Here is a 19044-nt window from a genome sequence, read left to right as displayed (position 1 = left end):
TATGGTAATGGAAACATCCAGAGTTGTGTGCCTTCTCTTGCAATGGAAGGTTTGATGAGGTTGATTCTGGAAATCACTACAGAGCAAGGCAGAGATCTTATATTCTGCCTCAGCCAAAGAGCTACCAGCTATACCCCTAACACTATTCCCAGGGCTGCTGGAGAAAGAATTTCAAACCTCCCAGGAGAATTTGCCAATGGTTAATGACCTTTTTATTCTTTACCTCTGTTCCTCTTGCCATGGCTCAGGCCTCCTGGAGTTATGAAACACATTCTAGCCTGCCCAAGGGAGACAAGTCCTGCAGCCTTGTTTGCAAGGTGATGGAAGTCATGACTGTGAGTGTCAAAACTGCCACTGAGATTTTTGGTTGATACCAAAGCCATCCATTAACCTGTCCCTAGAGTCAACAGCACAGATTGTAGTAACTGCAAGAGAATGTACCAAGGGGTCTGATGAAAGCCCAGATCAGAGATTTCAACTGGGCCTGAAAGCCCTTGAAAAAAATCATCACAGGAAATAAAGGGGAAAGCTTGTGGTTTTTTTACTCCAGAGAAATGGAATCCATTGTAGGCAAATTCCACCATAGGAGTGCTGGGATACAGGTGCCATCCCTGGCCCGGTGCAGTACAGCTATGGCATAGGTGGCACCTGCAGCTGGGATCTGATCCCTGGTCTGGGGAACTCCATATGTTGCTGGGTGGCCATAAAAGAATAAAAATTCCGCCATAGGAGTGAAGGAGCCTGACTCTGCTTAGCTATGAAGTGAATTTGATGCTCCTCTAATAACCAACAGATAATACATAGGAAAAAAGGTCTTAATCAGACTGCCTGATTATCATCCTGCTGTGTGACTTTCTAGCTTATAGTTCTTGGGGAAATTACTCTATCCTTCTCTGACTCAGTTTCATATGTATAAAATAATAGTACCATCTTCGCAGTGATGTTTTGAGGATTAAATGTACTAAAATGCTTAAAGGGTGTGTCAGATTTGGTATGTTGGCTATTATCATATCATGAGGCATTAGGTATACATTATTGTTTGTACACATTGGTGTATGTCTAGAAATCTAGGTTGTGCTGCAGATTTTATACCTCTTTATTACTTTCATAAGTTTGGGAAAATTGCTGTACCTTCTATTAGCACACAGTTGGTGAATACGTATCTGAACCTTTCTTCTCCTTTATCTTCCCATTTCTGTAGCAGACATAGGTTAATTATAGCACTTTTACACCCTAAGACCTAAATACAGTTTTAGAATTTTTGTCAACACGTTGTTCCCAGCAACCACCATCAATTAATCCACGATGACATGAAAATTAAAACATGTGACCTCTCAGATTTAGGGCATGCAAGCTTTTAAGGAAATGATTGTTCTCACTCTCAGCCACCTCTGAGTATCCCATCACAGTCTCACCAAAGCTCTGCTTGCCACAGATTTCTCAATGGAAACTCTGGATGTTTCCATTACCATAAGAAAAATGATTTTCTGAAAAGTGATAGTTTCCAACTCAATTATTTTCATTTTGTAAGATTTTCTCATCTCAGTTCCAGACCTATGTAGTGAAGGGAAGTAAATTTAAGAAAAACTAGCAAGTGGCTGCTAAGCTGTCTTTTTCAATTGTCTCTTAGTTACTTGTTAATAGCTGTTAAATCCTACAGAGAAACTGTGCATATGCCAAGTCTCCATAAAAGGCTATACGTGTTATAATCCTTGTGCATCTATCCTAACACTACACTTTGGTATGTAGCCACACCTGGAAGAGTGCCATGGTTGGCACGAGACCTGCAGAGGGATGCTCATGATCAATGGACAACAGTATCTTGAACTCCAGTTCCACCAAAGATGCTGATGGACTGATGATGCAAACTCAGACTTTTTTGGGTGAATGGAGCTGACATTGGCACCTGCGCAGCCCAGTGGTCCTTCATCCTCATGCCCAGCACCATGAAGGTTGTTGTTCTTAACAAGCTTCTGGTCTTGCTCCCAAGACCAAGAGCTCCTAGACATCTGGGCCCTGGTCAGCCCTCACAGAAGATGGCCTGACTTTGCTTTTGTTTTTTTTCATAAGGTGAGGAAAGAATAGCCAAGGGAATAGGTACAACAAAGAGATTCTGATGTTCACTGGAACTCACCTATGATTATGTATGAATATCCAGTTCTTGTTACTTAAAGAGGACTCAGTTTGTTTGGTTTGTTTACTTTTTGGTGGTAACTGAGTTTGTAAGGATACTGACAGAACTGTTTTACTTTTAATATACAAAATGTTCAGTAAGGAAGACCTCTAAGAATCACAAGTACTTATCTTTCATCAAAATCATCTTTTGCTCATATTTAATCACTTACCTTGAAAAAAAAACCAGTTTAAATCAGACAACCTAGAATGATGAAAATGTTATGTGGATGTGCTTAGATTACAAATGGCAATGTAGATGAAATTTTAAATATCAAAATAAGATTCCTGTATTCCTTAAGAAAGTCATTGAGGGATTTGTAAAATAACACGTCAAATTATTATATTAATGAGGAGCAATTGGTTAGCAGGTGTTTAACTCACAATGACCTAGACCACACCACTCCCCATATGGGGCCAATTAGACCAGAGGTCCAGCCAGCATAGCATTTTTTCATAGTCTTTCCCATTTATTAAGAATGAGAGTCTATACCTTGGAATCAGGCCTGTGATTGAATTCAGACTCCATAACTTTGCTGTGAGCAGATTAGTCTTTCTAAACTTTAATTTTCTCACCTGCTGTTGTCAAAATTATATGTGTTGGAGGGCCTGGCACAGTTCCTGACACATAGTAAACTCTGGCTACGGTGATCATTATTAGAATCTCCCAGGGTTTATGGAGACAGTGATGGGATAGAGAGGCGTCAGCCACAATATTCTCTACATAAAACATGTTGCACTCATGTCTCTTGAAAACACTATTTGAAATGCAGATGAAGATTAATCTTTTATGAGGAAAAAAAAGTATGCCATGAATAAAGGTCTTCCATCCCTTTAATGGATTCATTCATTCGCTCATAGGTTGACAAGCTACATTTCAAACATCACTAGATTTCAACACTAGCTTTGGCCTGTAAATAGACTGGTTTATATCTAAGAATGTGCTCCTCCTCCATTTCTCTTCCTTTCTAGCTTAGGTTAAGCACACCTGAGCTGCTTCCAGAGCGAAATCTTCCCTTATTTATTTACTCCTATCCCACAGAACAGATTGAAGGCTGGTGGCAGATCCAAGCACAGATTTTCTCACTTAGCTCACGTTGGGGGACATCAGCTGTGTGCTGGATGCCATGCCAGTTACAGATTAGTACAAATGGATAAACACTTCTCCTGCCCCTTTCTGAACTTTGCATCTATTCCTGGAAGCCTGTGAGTAACCCCAGATATTATTTCCTCAACCCTATTCTTCCTATTCAACATACTCTCTCTGGGGGCTCTCATTATCTCCTATAATGTTAGTATGTGAATACTAACTCTATATTGATCATGTGATGCCTAAAGCTGTATTTCCCCAGATGTCTTAGCTCCAAGCCTACATTTCTATCTGTTGCCTCCTGCATATCTTCACCAACATATCTCAGTATGATTCATTAACACCTAACAACCACAACAACCTATTCTCCAGCCTGGACTCCCTATATCTGATGTATTGAGTTATTTATCTATTTCTCTCAACACCCCTAAGAGTTAGGTCTATTATTAATTCCACTTTGCAGATGAGATCATTGAGGCATAAATAAAAAGCACCTTACTTTTCTAAGGCCACATGGTTAGAAGGTGGCAGAGTCAGGACTGGAATCTGTCTGATTCTGGAACCTGTCTCCTCAGCATCTTGGTACATCCATTTAAATATAGGGCAGGCTTAGGTCATCATTGCTAAAGAGAATAGTAAATTATGTTGCTGTTCCACCATTTTAACTACAAGAAGGGATCATATTTAGAAGTCACTTTGGAGTCATAAAAAAACCCACTAGTTTTACAAAGCCAAGGTAGCTGAAGTCATTTCTGCAAAAACCCAGGATATGCCAAAGCATGGGAATGTGAGGAAATGGGATGTCACCTGACCGTGAACAGATGTCTCAGCTTCACTGGAGCATAGAATCGGTAGGTGTAGAGTCTCAAGGTTGAGGAGGCACATTAGAACCAGATTGTGAATGAAGTTTAGTTCTACTAAAGAGTTTTGGAGTTCCCATCATGGCTCAGCAGTTTATGAACCCGACTAGCATCCATGCGGATGAGGGTTCAACCCCTGGCCTCACTCAGTGGGTTAAGGATCCAGCATTTCCATGAGCTATGGTGTAGGTTACAGATGCGGCTCAGATCCCACATTGCTGTAGCTGTGGTGTAGGCCAATGGCTATAACTCTGATTGGACCCCTAGCCTGGGAACCTCCTATGCCTTTGTGTGGCCCCAAAAAAATACAAAAAAATAAAAAGAGTTTGGATTTTATTCTGTAGGCATATAATAGAAATAGGGTGCGGGAGCAAGGCAAGGAAAGTTCATTTGACAAAATCATTACTGAGAGCCTCTATGAAATATACACAATTCTAGTTATTTGAAATACAGTGATTTCCTGCCTCCAAGGAATATACAATCATAAAAGGGAGCTTGGAAATTATGCTTGCAATAAAAAAAAAAAAAAAAGAAAAATTAGCCAAGCTCACTGCATGCGGAAGTTCCCAGGCCAGGGATCAAACCCAAGTCACAGCAGTGACAATGCTTAAACTGATGGACCACAGGGAGTTCCCACATGCAATTTTTAACATATCATGACTAAGTGTTACAGGGTGCTATGAGAACGGTTATAAAGCATTCCTAACTAACCTGTGCTGCCTTATAATGGAGTACTCTCTAGAAGCTCTCAGAGATTTGTAATGAAGAGAATTCCATGATCACATTTGTATCACCGAGAAATAGTTCTGCTAGTAGATATGGCTATTCCAAAGAAACACTAAAGAAGGAAGGTAACTGTGGAGATTATTCTAATAGCCCACATAAAAGTTGATATCACTTGAACTGTGATAACAATTGAGAGGTAAGAACAGAATGAAGAGGATCTTTGGCAACAACAAAAACAACAGAACTAGGAGAATCTACTAAACATGAGTGTTGCTGGAAAGGAATTAATAAGGAGTTCCTGTCATGGCTCAGCGGAAACGAATTTGACTAGTATCCATGAGAATGCAGGTTCGACTCCTGGCCTTGCTCAGTGGGTTAAGGATTCACCGTTGCCATGAGCTGTGGTATATGTTGCAGATATGGCTTGGATCCTGAGTCGCTGTGGCTGTGGTGTAGGCCAGCAGCTACAGCTCCGATTCAACCCTAGCCTGGGAACCTCCATATGCCATGGGGCAGCCCTGAAAAGCAAAAAAAAAAAAAAAAAAAAAAAAAAAAAAAAAGAAAGAAAGCAACTAATGAGAAAGATCTAGGTGTCTGAGTATGCCATTGAGTTAGGGATAAAGAGGAAAAGAATGAGAGAGAAAGACAATGAATTTAGCTTGAGGCATGTTAAGTTCGAATCACATGCATTTGGAGATGTATGGTGGATGAATGTAGCCTTGTGTCACAAATAGTGTGATGCTGCAGACTTTAGTTTGGGAATATCTAGCATGTTGGAGACATTTGAAACCAGACATGATTTCTCAATAGAGCACAGAAAGTATAAAGAGAGGCCATGTGGCAGTGCCATAAAGCACATGCAAACAACAGGACAAAAAAAAATAAGTACTTTGATGAGAGGTAGCATACCATGCAAGATTTGACCCCATGAACTTTGGAGCCAGATGGCTAAATTCAAATCTTAGTTCAACCACCCTTTTGCTGTGTGATCTTGTGCAAGATACTTAGCATCTTCGAATATCAGTTTTCTCTGTAAAATGAGATCTACCTAAGAGGTATCAAGATGTTTAAATAAGCCAGTGTTTACATAGCATTTTGAGTAATGTCTGGCTCAGTAAATACAGCTTAGTTTTTGTTGTCCTTAAATACAAAGTATTATAAATCCTTTAGCCCCCAATATTGATCTTCATTTCTCATTCCATTTTATTTCTCTTCTGTGCCTTATTTTTCTGAAGGCTATAATTTGTTTATCTTCTACTTCTAATTCTAGCAGGTCCTGAATGAAGGATTATTAAATTCACTACCTATTTCATGTTAAAAGAAAATCCCAGGAAAGATAAAATCAATCCTTTTCTTTGCAAAACAATTACTTTATTTAAAAAAAAAAAAAAAAAAAAAAACCTCAGAAAAATTTCTCCTTAGGCATATCACAGTGCAATCATCTGTCTCTTAGGACAAAATTGATAAACAATTTTCTCCAAAAGGATGTTTCTCCTAGTAGACTTCTTTTACTTTTTTTTTTTTTTCTTTTCAGCACTAAAATTACAAAATGAGCTTTTCATAGATCCAAGCAGTTTCAGCCTTTAGAGTTAACAACTTATTTCTGGCACAGTTGTGGCCATCATGGTCCCCTCTGTGTCAGGCACTGTGCTAGTTTCTCTGTATTCTACATAATATAGCCCCTTAAGTTGACTATGATATTTGCTATGTAATTAATTAGAAAAGTATAAGGATCTCTGAATCATTCAAGGTGAGAAAAGTTAGCTCCCATGTAATGAGCCATGGCTGAGTAGTTAGTTACAAAGCACAACAATGTTCGATGGGAGCCAATTGTCACTTTCCTCTGTAGTGTGTCATCATTTTGAGATTGAGACATGAGATTTCCTTCTCTGTGTAACTGAAAACGATTGGGAGTCCTGATACCTTGGGCTTATCTTCATGGCTTATGGTGACTAGTGGGCAATAATCTTGGAGGATCAGGAATTCCTGTTGTGGCTCAGCGGTTAAGACCCTAACCTCATATCTGTGAGGATGCGGGTTCGATCCTTAGCCTTGCCTATTGGGTTAAAGATCCAGCAATGTTTTAAGCTGCAGCATAGGTCGCAGAAGTGGCTCTGATCCAGTGTTGCTGTGGCTGTGACATAGGCCTGCAGCTGCAGCTTTGATTGGACACCTAGCCCAGGAACTTCCATGTGCCACAGATGTAGCCCTAAAAGAGAAAAAAAATGAAAAATGTCTTAGAGCATCAGCAAACACCTCCCACCTAGGCCCATTGGAAGACTTAACATAGAACTTTCAGAAGCTTCCTATCTAAGCAGAGATGCTAGTTTAATATTCTTACTTGTCTTAATAAAGCTCTGTTATTCTTTTAACCAGGACTACTGTCCTAAGACTCTGTCACAGTGAAGAAGATAATAGAAGCTTAGTGACAGGACTGTTCCTGTAAGATGAATTGGCTTTTTAAATTAGATAAAAGATAGATCATGCATACAAGAAGGAAGGAAAAAGCAGTATTCCAGTATAGAAATAGAACACTTAAAGGCACCAAAGCAAAGCTAAAGCAGAGTTGTTTGGGCTATAAATAGACAAATTTCTTGGAATAAAGTAGTGAATAAGAGAAGCAGTAAAGAATAACCTGGAACGTTTGTGTGAAGCATGTTTGTGAAGAGTTTCAAACGACAGGCTCAAAAATTTAGACATCATATTATGGTTACTGAAATTGTCAAGAAAAGTGGTGGCATGAAAATAGCATTAATCTGTCAATAGGGTCAGAGACTGAACTGGAGTTGTAGAAAAGGAATTCAAATTATTTTGAACTTTGAAGTCTGAGAGAATATCTTGAGATGTATCAAAATAAAGGGGCCCCTTTTGAGAGGTTGTCTCCAATTCCTTTCAATGATAGATTCATATTTCATGTGATGGTAATTTCTTTTTCCGTAAAGCCCATATAAATATGTAAATATGTAAAGATTGTGGACATTGTAGTCCCTGTTTCTACTACTCAACTTACTACTGTAGCACAAAAGCAGCTGTAAGGAATATGTAAATAAGGCCTAACTGTGTCCCAATAACCTTTATTTATGGACACCGAAATTTGATTTACATATAATTTGCCTGGGTCACAAAATGTTATTCTTCTTTGGAAATTTCCCAACCATTTAAAAATGTAAAAACTTCTCTTAGGTTGTGTGTTATGTAAAATCAGGTGGTGGAGCAGAATTTGTCCTGCAGACTGGAGTTTGCAAACCCCCAATTTTTGAAACATCAGTCAGAACTCTGTCCAATATCATTGTGAAAAGTTTGGACTCTCTTCTGAGATCTTTCATCAAGCACTTGGAAGGAGATAGTTGAAGTGGTGAGTGAAATGGTCAAAGTCAAAGAGACAACTAACTAGCTAGTCAGACTAACTCTATTAATCACTGGGGTCACTGGGGCAGCATATGTACCTATATGCTGATTTTCTCCAAAAAAGGAAAATCAATCAAGAAACATTACTTCAAACACATTCTGAACTCAGCATTTTTGTAACGGCCCGGGAAAAGGCAAGTGGTGGGTGTCACTTTCACTCGTGTCGAATAATGCAGTCTCTAAACAAATGCTGAGGGCCACAGCAGGGAAGGAAGCTTTGTGTGAGTCCAGAGTGTAAAACTGAAGCAACTCTGAACAAAGAATTTACATTGGAGAGACCAGCCAGGTTGGGGTAGGTAATGAAAACAACCTGGGAATGGAGTGAAAAGAAGCATGTGAGAGTAGCAGAAAGGAAACATTGACCTAACATTGTTAATTGGGATGAAGAGGATGAAACAAGAGTCTGATCTTACATATTTTGAAATTCTTTCCCTATATAATTCAATGCCCTAAGAAGCATGAAGCAGTGTGAGGCAAGGGGGCCAGCATAGACCATGGGAAAAGGGAAAGGGGACCTAGGAGACTGGAACCTCATACAAGCAAATCACACACATGCACTAAAGTCTGATTGATGTTAGGCTGAGTTGTTGGCAAATGAGGAGAAAGGATTCTATTAATACCCACATGTTAGCTATAACAATAAGAGAGACGTGATATCTTCATGAAATTGATGGTCCAAAAAAGTAAACAGTCTTCTGCATCACATTATATAGAATCCCCTTCATTTCTTTAAAGTAATTTATTTTTTGAAAGAGTTTTATTGAAGTATAGTTGATTTTACAATATTGTGAAAATTCCTGCTGTACAACAAAGTGAGTCAGTTATACACATGCGTATACCCATTCTTTTTCAGATTCTTTTCCCATGTAGGTTATCACAGTATATCGGGTAGAGTTCCTTGTGTTATACAGCAGGTTCCTATTGACCATCCATTCCATATACAACAGTATGCATAAAACAAGTGTATCCAAACATATTTCATTATTTATCTTCAACTTTTTTCTCTTAACTGTATTTACTTACCATATCGTAAGTGTATGGGAGAAAGAAACACACAATATGGCAAGTAGTTTACTTGAAGATGAAAATAATATTGGAATTCAGGAAGGGAAAAGATTACATAAATATATGCCTCCAACTTAACACTATTATTGGTTTTCTCTGCTTCTTCCCTGTGGGCTGTTGTTCAGAAGGACTGCTAGGGCTCCTGTTCCCTAAAAGAGTCCCTTCTTGGTGTAATTGTTCACCCAAAGTAGTAGGGCATGTGGCAAAGAACCAGATCAACTCAGCCTGAAGTGGACCAAGGCATATCTCTAATAAGCCATTTTTTTATATATACACAGAATGAAGTAGAGATTAAAAAGGGATTACTGTCATCATTGTTTAAAGTCATAGAAAAGTGAAGCTTGTATTGTGGCTCAGCAGGTTAAGAACATGACATAGTGTCTGTAAGGATGCAGGTTCGATCCCTGGCATGTTCAGTAGGTTAAGGATCCCTTGTTTCCTCAAGCTGAGGCAACATAGGTGCAGATTCAGCTCAGATCAGGTATTGCTGTGGCTGTGGTGTGGGCTTGCAGCTGCAGCTCCAATTCAACCTCTACCCTGGGAAGTTCCACATGCCACAGGTACAGCTGTAAAAAAGAAAAAAAAATAAACTCATGGAAAAGTAAAGATTTTTGGCTTAATTCTAAGATAGTCCCATCAAATGTCCATGATAAAATATAATAATTGGTCAACGTTTGTTGTAGAATTAATCATCTTGCCATTTTCCTACAACTGTTTATATATCAATAAAATATTTGAAAACATGAAATATTCTTAAAAATTTTAAATACTAGGCTTTAGATTAAAATGTCCTCCATATTTGCCTACATTTAACCTGTAATAAAAACGTAAATGAAAATAAAGTGGCTAGTATGCATCTACCAACTGGCCTCCTTAATAATTACTTAGGATATATTTAGAAGTGGATCCTTTCCTGTTTTATTTACCTTTTGCAAAGAATACATGTTAATTTTTATGAAATCAGAAAATTAGATGGAAGAAATCCTAGCTGATTTTAGAGCAGGAAAAGTAAGCCCCAGAAGGTTTTTAAGTGGCTTATTCAAGATGCCACAACTAGCCAGAGCTTCAGGGTTACAATTCTCCTCTAATATATTAGGTGATACAAAGAATTGCTGGTGCTTAGAAGACCCAGAGGAAGCAGAACCCTCATCTGTGACATGTCTCCCCACTACGGCAAGTGGTGTTGCTGCCAGAAAATCACCATGAGGGAATTCCCGTCATGGTGCAGTGGAAACGAATCTAACTAGGAATCATGAGGTTGCAGGTTTGATCCCTGGCCTCACTCAGTGGGTGGAGGATCCGGTGTTGCTGTGAGCTGTGGTGTAGGTCATAGATGCGGCTCATATCTGGCATTGCTGTGGCTCTGTCATAGGCTGGCAGCTATCACTCCATTTGGACCCCTATCCTGGGAACCTCCATGTGCCGTGGCTGTGGCACTAAAAAAAAAACAAGATACAAAAAAGAAAAGAAAAGAAAATGACCATGAATGATATACAGCAGGTCTCATTACAAAATATTTACTAGAAATAAATTATTCAGTTCCTATTTAACCGAAGTTATTTTAAATTGTTTCACTACCACAGAGACCATAAATTGATGTATTAAAATTTCTACAAATTACTATAAAAAAGAAAATTAGTAGAGAGTGCATATCAGAATAAGACTAATAATATTATTACCTTAATGTATCATTTAAATGCTACATTTCCATTCCACATCTCTCTCATTTTATTTAGCCTCTGCATTAATCCAACCAGAATTTGAATTAGTCTAGATTAAGTCTTAATATATTTTTTGTAGCTTTTACTTGTGCGAAATTGTGCATTTTCATCCAAACAAGTATGATAATTCTGTCAGATTTGTGTAAATGCAGTTTTTTTAAATGTACTGCACATTGTTATATTAATATTAAAATAATTTCTTAACATTTTTTTCACAGACTTGAGTCAAAGGAGCCTTTCTTGTCTGTTGGGTGAGTATATGTCTAAATATTTAAAATCTCAGTTCTTTAATTGATTTTTAATTCCAGTTAACCAGGTCTCTGAAACAGTATTTTCAGTCATTTAACACCGTATTTAAAGTCATAACCTATCACTGATGCATCATTCCTCGGCAACATAGCCATCTACACTTAAAAGACAAAAAAAAAAAAGTTTCCCTGGACCATTTTGTGATCTCACAAATTAACTAATGCATGTATATGAAATCCTATTTCTTCTATAAAAGCCAAAAAATACACTCCAATTCGTTTTAAAAATTCCTCTGATCATAGCTTCACTATTCCTCGTCAGCCTACTCATTTTTATACCTTTTTCTTTCAATCAACTCTATTCGGGGTTTCTTCCCCCCTTTTTTTCTAAATCTGTTCCTAAAGTCTTTATCATTTTTTCCTGTTCTCTCATTTCACTTTTATTTTTCCACTGCTCACACAGACTGATCTTCTGAGCTCAAAACTCAGGAATCCTAAAGCAGATTAATAATAATACTTGCTTCCCTGACTTACCATACGTGTTCTAGCAACAGCATATTGTGACAAAAATGCACATGTACTATTTTTAGGCATTTAGCTAATTAAAAATCAGCAAAGATGTTTTTCCTGATCTGTCACATGATCCTTTTACTAACATATTAAAATGTCTTATTAAGAGATTTTTGTATGGTCAGTGTTGTGGTTGATGTTATAAACTATCAAAAAGCGTTGGAAGATGTGATGTCTAATTTATAAGAAATCATGCTATATTTGATGAAAAAAAATCACATACAGGAGCTCATTTATTCTCAATGCATAATGACCAGAAACATGGGATGGGATTCGATTTTTAAATGATCACATCAATTTTCTTTTATTACTTTGTTCACAGCCATTGAATATTTCTGTCACTCACTGAACAACATGGTTCCCTCTGGCCTCCTAACTCCTTGTAAAAGCATTTCAGGAAACCATTTGAATCACAAGAATCAAAATAATTGTTAAGGGTACTGGGAGAGAAAACGGAGTATATGCATTTATTGGAAGACTTCTTGAAAAATGAAAGGTCAAGTCGACCTGGTCCAAAAATTCATTAGAGCATGCTTCTTTCTTTCATTGATCATCAGCTTCTATTGTTAAAAATCTTTAAGCCTGAAGTAATCTTTTATTTGGAATGCATATGTGTCCTGCCCTCAAGTCAAAGGGGCTGAAATAGCTTCTCTTCATGCCTCACTTAATGCAGTTACTCTTCGGCATTTCTTGTTCTCCTGACTGCTTTGAGATGGAATCCATTTTTTATTGCCTACCTCTGTTTTACAAGGGCAAACCCTAAGTTATCTTTGTTTTAAAGAGTTGAGAACTCAGTATTAGAGCACTGAGAAAAAGTTTCCCCCAAGAAAGATTTATCACTCAGCAAATACTGCTCAAAATGGGAAACTGGCATGGCAGTAAGAAGATATTGCTTTCCTTAGATATGTCTATATAAGTGGGGTGAAACAAGCATCCCAAATTGTTCTGCTGACTAGATATTTTAATTTACAGCTAAATGTCTTCGTTCCCCTCCAAGAAAATGATTTTAAATGACATTATCCAAAAGTATGTATGTATGTCTCTCTTGATCCTATTCAGCGAAATCCTATGTTCACTATTGCCTATTATTACTAGATAATTGTGAACATAATGGGCATATATAAGCCTACTAGGCAACAGGTAGTCTACTGCAAGAATGATGATTTGAATTTGTGACTCTAATCGAGTCATTTGCCAAAGGGAATAAATAGCAGAAGCAAATGAAACGTGAATATATAAGGTTGAGTTTTTCTAGATGCTGCTCACCTTACTCACATTCATTTTAATGCTACTTTCAATAAAAATTATATCAAAGAATAAATCAGTATTAAATATTGCATATTTCAGGCCATTGCTTGACAATGTCTTAAAGCACTCATGAATAAGTATGTACTTCTAGAAGTTGTTTTCACCTACATAGGCTCTGACACAGTTGTATTAGTTTGGGCAGTTACTTTAACTCCCAAGCTTCAGGTCCCTAATTTGTGAATTGGAGATCAAATAAGGAAATTTAGATCAAGCACTTAGCACTGTTCTTGGTACATAGGTCAGAGAAAAAAACTCCACTTTTATAGGCAGTGCTTAGAGTCACATCCGGAAACCCAAAGAAATTTTTATAATGAAGAGAAAAAAGATGAAAAGTGTGAATGGAATAAACATGAATACAGATATTCTGTTTCGTATTTTAATGATGAACACTCATAATTTTCATTTAAATTTTTAATGGGAGAAAATATCGATAAATTTTTTAATGTGCATCTCTTCTTAATGTAAATTAGATAGCAAAATCCCCCCTTTGATAAATGCACTACAGTAATTATGAAATAAAAGCTTTAAATGTCACAAACATTAATTTGAACTAAATATACCAGTGGAAGAATTAGTCAAAGAGGGAGTTCCCGTCGTGGTGCAGTGGTTAACGAATCCAGCTAGGAACCATGAGGTTGCAGGTTCGATCCCTGGCCTTGCTCAACGGGTTAAGGATCCGGCGTTGCCGTGAGCTGTGGTGTAGGTTGCAGACGTGGCTTGGATCCCGAATTGCTGTGGCTCTAGCGTAGGCTGGCAGCTAGAGCTCCGATTAGACCCCCTAGCCTGGGAACCTCCATATGCCGCGGGAGCAGCCCAAGAAATAGCAAAAAAGACAAAAAAAAAAAAAAAAAAAAAAAGAATTAGTCAAAGAAAGTTGTAACACAAGGAAATATTTGCCTATGGAAAAAGATTAGTGAAGTGTGAAAGGAAGTTAAGTGAAATCTCAGATCCTAGACCTTCAACTGTGCATTGATATAAGAACTTACTTTCATATGCACTAGTAAATTACTAGTAAAATAAAGTCATTAGTAAAAATTAAAAATAAACTTTAGCCTAGATTGAGGTATCATCAACTTAAAAAAAATGTGCAACGTGGGAGTTGTGAGTTAAGCATTATTTGGAGCAAAATGAGGACTATAGCCTGTGAGGCAGCATTTCAGATAGCTCTGAAAAACTGCTCCTTAGAGGAGGGAATCGGAGATCAGTATGTATGTGATTTTGGTGAAGGGAGAGGTGCGTGTAATCAAGCATACACATTTTGGAGACGGTCGATGCTAGTCACAAGGAGTAGATGTCACTATGAAGGATTTTCGTGCTTTTCTAGATATGAGGAGGTGTAAGAATCGGGCTCATAAAATCTCCTGAAAATATGTAATTATATGAAGACTGCTCTGACAGTTTTCCCAGAGCCCAGAGTGCCTCAATCCTGATCTCCACCCTAAGCTCTTTCAGGGGATATGGAGGGTCAGCAGCTGCAGTGGTTCATGATTCAATCCCTGCAGAGGTAGATAGCGATTGCCAATGTCCTGTTCATAGCATGAAGGATCATCCCAGGACCTGATTGTTTTTCATTTGGGTAGGTCAGTGGATGCAGTCTTATTCTCCAAGGCTATCTCAACAATTCTCATACCAGCCAGGCCTGGGACCACTATCTACATCATGCTTGCAGCCTTCCTCATACTTCCCTTACAAGTATATACAAGTCATTTTTAGACATTTCTAGTCTCTGAAATCTCTTCAGAATATCTTTGAAATACAACTTCCCATGGTCTTTCCCTGTTTTGGATGCCTATGGTAGAGGTGGATACATGCATCTAGAACTGTCCTGGAGCTCATCCATCAGGAACCAGGATAGATGTTAAGAGACTGGAAGATGTGCCATGGAGGTCACCATGGTGCACAGGAAGCACTTCTACTCAGGTGCATAAAATCTCATTCTAGGAGTTGCTGCTGTGGTGCAGTGGTGTAAGAATCCAACTGCAGTGGCTAGGGTCACTGCAGAGGTGCGGGTTCAATCCCTGGACTGGCATAGTGGGTTAAAGGATCCAGCATTGCTGCAGGTTCAACTCAGATTCAATTCCTGGCCAGGGAACTTTCATATGCCATGATGTGGCCATTAAAAAAACAAACAAATAAACCCTCATTCTAATGTTATCCTATACCTAAGGCTAAGAACATAATAAATTATTAAATAATATAGTTTTATAATTAAAAACTATTTTAAGTAAAATTTTTCATAGTTTTAAATTATTGTAAATATACTTAACATAAATGTACTCTATATACCATATGTATTACATTTGTAAATTTATTAAAATATGTAAAACTACATTTTTATTATAAAGATAATAAAGTTAAATAATAGATTTTAAAATCCAAGTTCTTTCCTATCACACTTACCTAGCATTAAAAAATCAGTTTATCAGCTTTGTTTTTTAGAGTGGAGCTTAGACTTGAGTGCTAAAGGAATACTAAATGGCTAATGTTTTACTCATCCTCAAAACATTACATTTTGGAGCAATTTAGAAAATTCTTCTGGAAAATGCTTTCTGGTATGTGGCATCAGATAGATTCTGATTTTGGAAATAAGCTGGGAGAAAACTGACATCAAGTTTGCATTCAGAAAAGTGAATATGAAACAAATCATAGTCTCAATTAAAATTATGATATAAATCTTAGTTTAAAACAAGTCTTGCCCTGAAAAAGTTTTTTACAGCTTTTTAAATGAAAAAAAAAAATGAGGGAAAAGGAAGTTCCTGCACATTGGGCATTTGAGATTCACAATGTAAAAGAACAAGTCAAGACTATGCATGAGTTCCCTCTAGTTATAAGTGACTGTTGACACTTTGTATACTCAAGACACTAAATGAAATTTTCCATGTGAATTATTTCTTCTTACCTCTTTAGCATGAAATTAACCTATTTCAAATAAGACTTTTAATCTGAATCAATTATATTTTGGGACTGAAACTTTGATTAATAGCAATTTTTAATTTGATGAATTTTTGTATAAGAGCTTTCTCATGAGAATGATTACTTACTACATGGGTAAATTTTTTTTCAGACTTTTTTCATGTATTAGAATAATTTCCATAAATTGGAAGAATTTAAAATTTTTTATTATTGAGATGGCTCAGAATATATTGTTTCTGAGTCTTGGCTGAGAGACATTCCAAAACACATCACGAATGAAAATACTGAAATCATTATCTTTATCTCAGTCAAGGCACTGACTCTGGGAATGAGCTGATCATGGCTCAGCCAAGCCTGGAGTTCCTGCATCCTTTGAGTAGTACCAGACTTGTTTTATTAAGTCCAACCAAGAGGGAGCCAACATGGCCGGGGCAGAAAATCTCACCTTGCAACTAACAGTATTCCTCACAGAATTGCTAGCAGCTATATTTTGTTAAATCATTTTCTTTGGGCAATATTTCCTTCCTTTCCTTCCAGTCTTGAGCTGAATTTGGAGCTTTGGTGCACTTCAGCTGCTATTCTAAAGACGTCACTAAACCTTGACACTCTTAGTAGGTCAAATATTTACACTAGTTTACTTTTACTCGGGTTTTGTTTTGACACCTTGTATTTACTAACAGATGCTATACATTATTATACCATTAAGCTACCTATTTTAAGAGAATAAATTCTACAATTTGATTTCCTTTGAGTCCTGTTCTGTCATTTCTTAGCTGGGTGATTTTGGCAATTTATTTAACTCCTCTGAGCCTTCATTTTCTTCCCTGAAGTAATAACAAACTCTTAGGGCTGTTATGAATGAGCGAATGTTGCAAAGTGCTTAGAACAGTATCTGACACACAGTTAACAGGAAAGAGATATTCGTTGTTATCAACATTCTGTGCAACAACTAAGTTATAAATCTTTCTTAAAGAAGTGAGTTATTGTGAATTACAGAAATTCCAACCAAGTATATCCAAAGGCCTGAATATTCTAGAGAAGTGGAAATGGAATTGAATTCTTGGAAGAGAAGTTCAGAAGAGAGTGAAATCAGCATAGTAGTGAAGAACTACTTTCCTCTGAATATATTTGAGGAAAATAGTGAGAAAAAAATAAAATCACACAAAGACATGAATACAGTTTTAGAATGTGCTTAGATTTATATAAAATTATAAGCAGTAATTAAAACTTTAAAAATAGGAGCATGAAAACAGGAAAGCCATACAAATTTAGAAATAGAGCATGAAAAAGTAAAAACAGAATTATATGACTGCTATAAAATGATTTCTGTTTACCCATTATTTAGGAATTAAGATGTTGTCTTAACCTAGGAATTGAGAAGTTAAAGAAATTGCCCAGATTGTCAGGAAATTTTTCAAGACAAGAAACAGGGCTTGAGTTTATCATCACGATGAAGTAAGAATGTAACAGATATTCAAAATAGTATTCTTGGAAGAAAGAATTGGGTATGTGGCAACAGGAAGAAGAGGTGTACATCATTAATAGATGATTCAAAGAGATGGAAAGATATCTCATGGTCTTGGATTAGAAGAATTAATATTGTTAAAATGGCTATACTGCCCAAAGCAATCTACAGATTTAATGTGATCCCTATCAAAATACCCATGGCATTTTTTCAGAGAACTAGTGCTAATAATCCAAAATTTTATGTGTAACCATAAAAAACCCAGAATTGCAAAAGCAATCCTGAGGGGAAAAAAAAAAAACAGGAGACATAACACTCCCAGACTTCAAGACAACATTACAAAGCTACAGTAATCAAAACAGTGTGATATTGACATGAAAACAGACCTGTAGATGAATGGAACAGAATAGAGAGCCCAGAAGTAAACCCACACACCTGATGTTAATCTTCAATGAAGGAGACAAGACTATACATTTGGGAAAAGATAGTCTCTTCAGCAAGTGGTATGGTGAAATTTGGATAGCGACATGTAAATCAATAAAACTAGAACACATGCTTATACCATATACAAAAATAAACTCAAAATGATTTAAAAGACTTAAATATAAGAGAAGACTACATAAAACTACTAGAAGAGAACATAAACAAAATACTGCCTGACAGAAATAGTAACAATGTTTTCTTTTCCTTTTTTCTTTTTTCTAGGGCCACACCCATGGCATATGGAGGTTCCCAGGCTAGGGGTTGAATTGGAGCTGGCCTATGCCACAACAACAGCCACACCAGATCCAAGCTGCATCTGAGACCTACACAGCTCTCGGCAACACCAGATCCTTAACCCACTGAACAAGGCCAAGGATCAAACCTTCATCCTCATAGTTACTAGCCAGATTTCTTTCTGCTGGGCCATGATGGGAACTCCTCAATGTTTACTTAGGTCAGTCTCCAAGGCAACAGAGATCAAGGCAAAAATAAACAAATGGGACCTAATCACCTAATCAAACTTATAAGTTTTTTCACAGCAAAGGAAACCATATATAAAGTGAAAAGACAACCTACAGATTAGGAGAAAATATTTGCAAATGATGCAAAAGACAAAGGATTAATTTCATAATCAAATAGATCATACAAATCAATAATAAAAAACCCCAAACAACCAAACCGAAAAATAGGGAGAAGACCTAAATAGACATTTATCCAAAGAAGACATACATATGGCCAATAGGCACATAAAATGCTCATCACACTAGTTATTAGAGAAATGCAAATCAAAACTGCAATGAGTTACCACTTCACACTGGTCAGATAGCCATCATTAAAAATCTGCAAATAATAAATGCTTGGAGTGGATATGAAGAAAAGGAAGCCTTCTTATACTCTTGGTGCAGACACTATGAAAAGAGTATAGAGGTTCCTCAAAACAAAAACTAAAAAAGGAGTTACCATATGTTCCAGCAACCCCACTCCCAGGCATATACCCAGACAAAATTATATTAAA

The 19044-nt window shown here is 37.1% G+C and overlaps 1 protein-coding gene across 18 annotated transcripts in view; it reads left to right on the top strand.

Moving 5' to 3' along the window:
* The window catches only part of RALYL (RALY RNA binding protein-like), a 774288-nt gene that overhangs the window by 648259 nt on the left and 106985 nt on the right, over nt 1-19044 (top strand). For all 18 annotated transcript variants that reach the window (XM_021090630.1, XM_021090635.1, XM_021090620.1 and 15 more), the window contains one exon: nt 11261-11293. In XM_021090630.1, the coding sequence (XP_020946289.1) occupies nt 11261-11293 (33 nt within the window). The remainder of the gene's footprint in view (nt 1-11260; nt 11294-19044) is intronic.

This window comes from Sus scrofa, chromosome 4 (assembly GCF_000003025.6).
Source record: "Sus scrofa isolate TJ Tabasco breed Duroc chromosome 4, Sscrofa11.1, whole genome shotgun sequence".
Classification (NCBI taxonomy): Eukaryota; Metazoa; Chordata; class Mammalia; order Artiodactyla; family Suidae; genus Sus; species Sus scrofa.
This window is presented reverse-complemented; position numbering and strand designations above follow the sequence as displayed.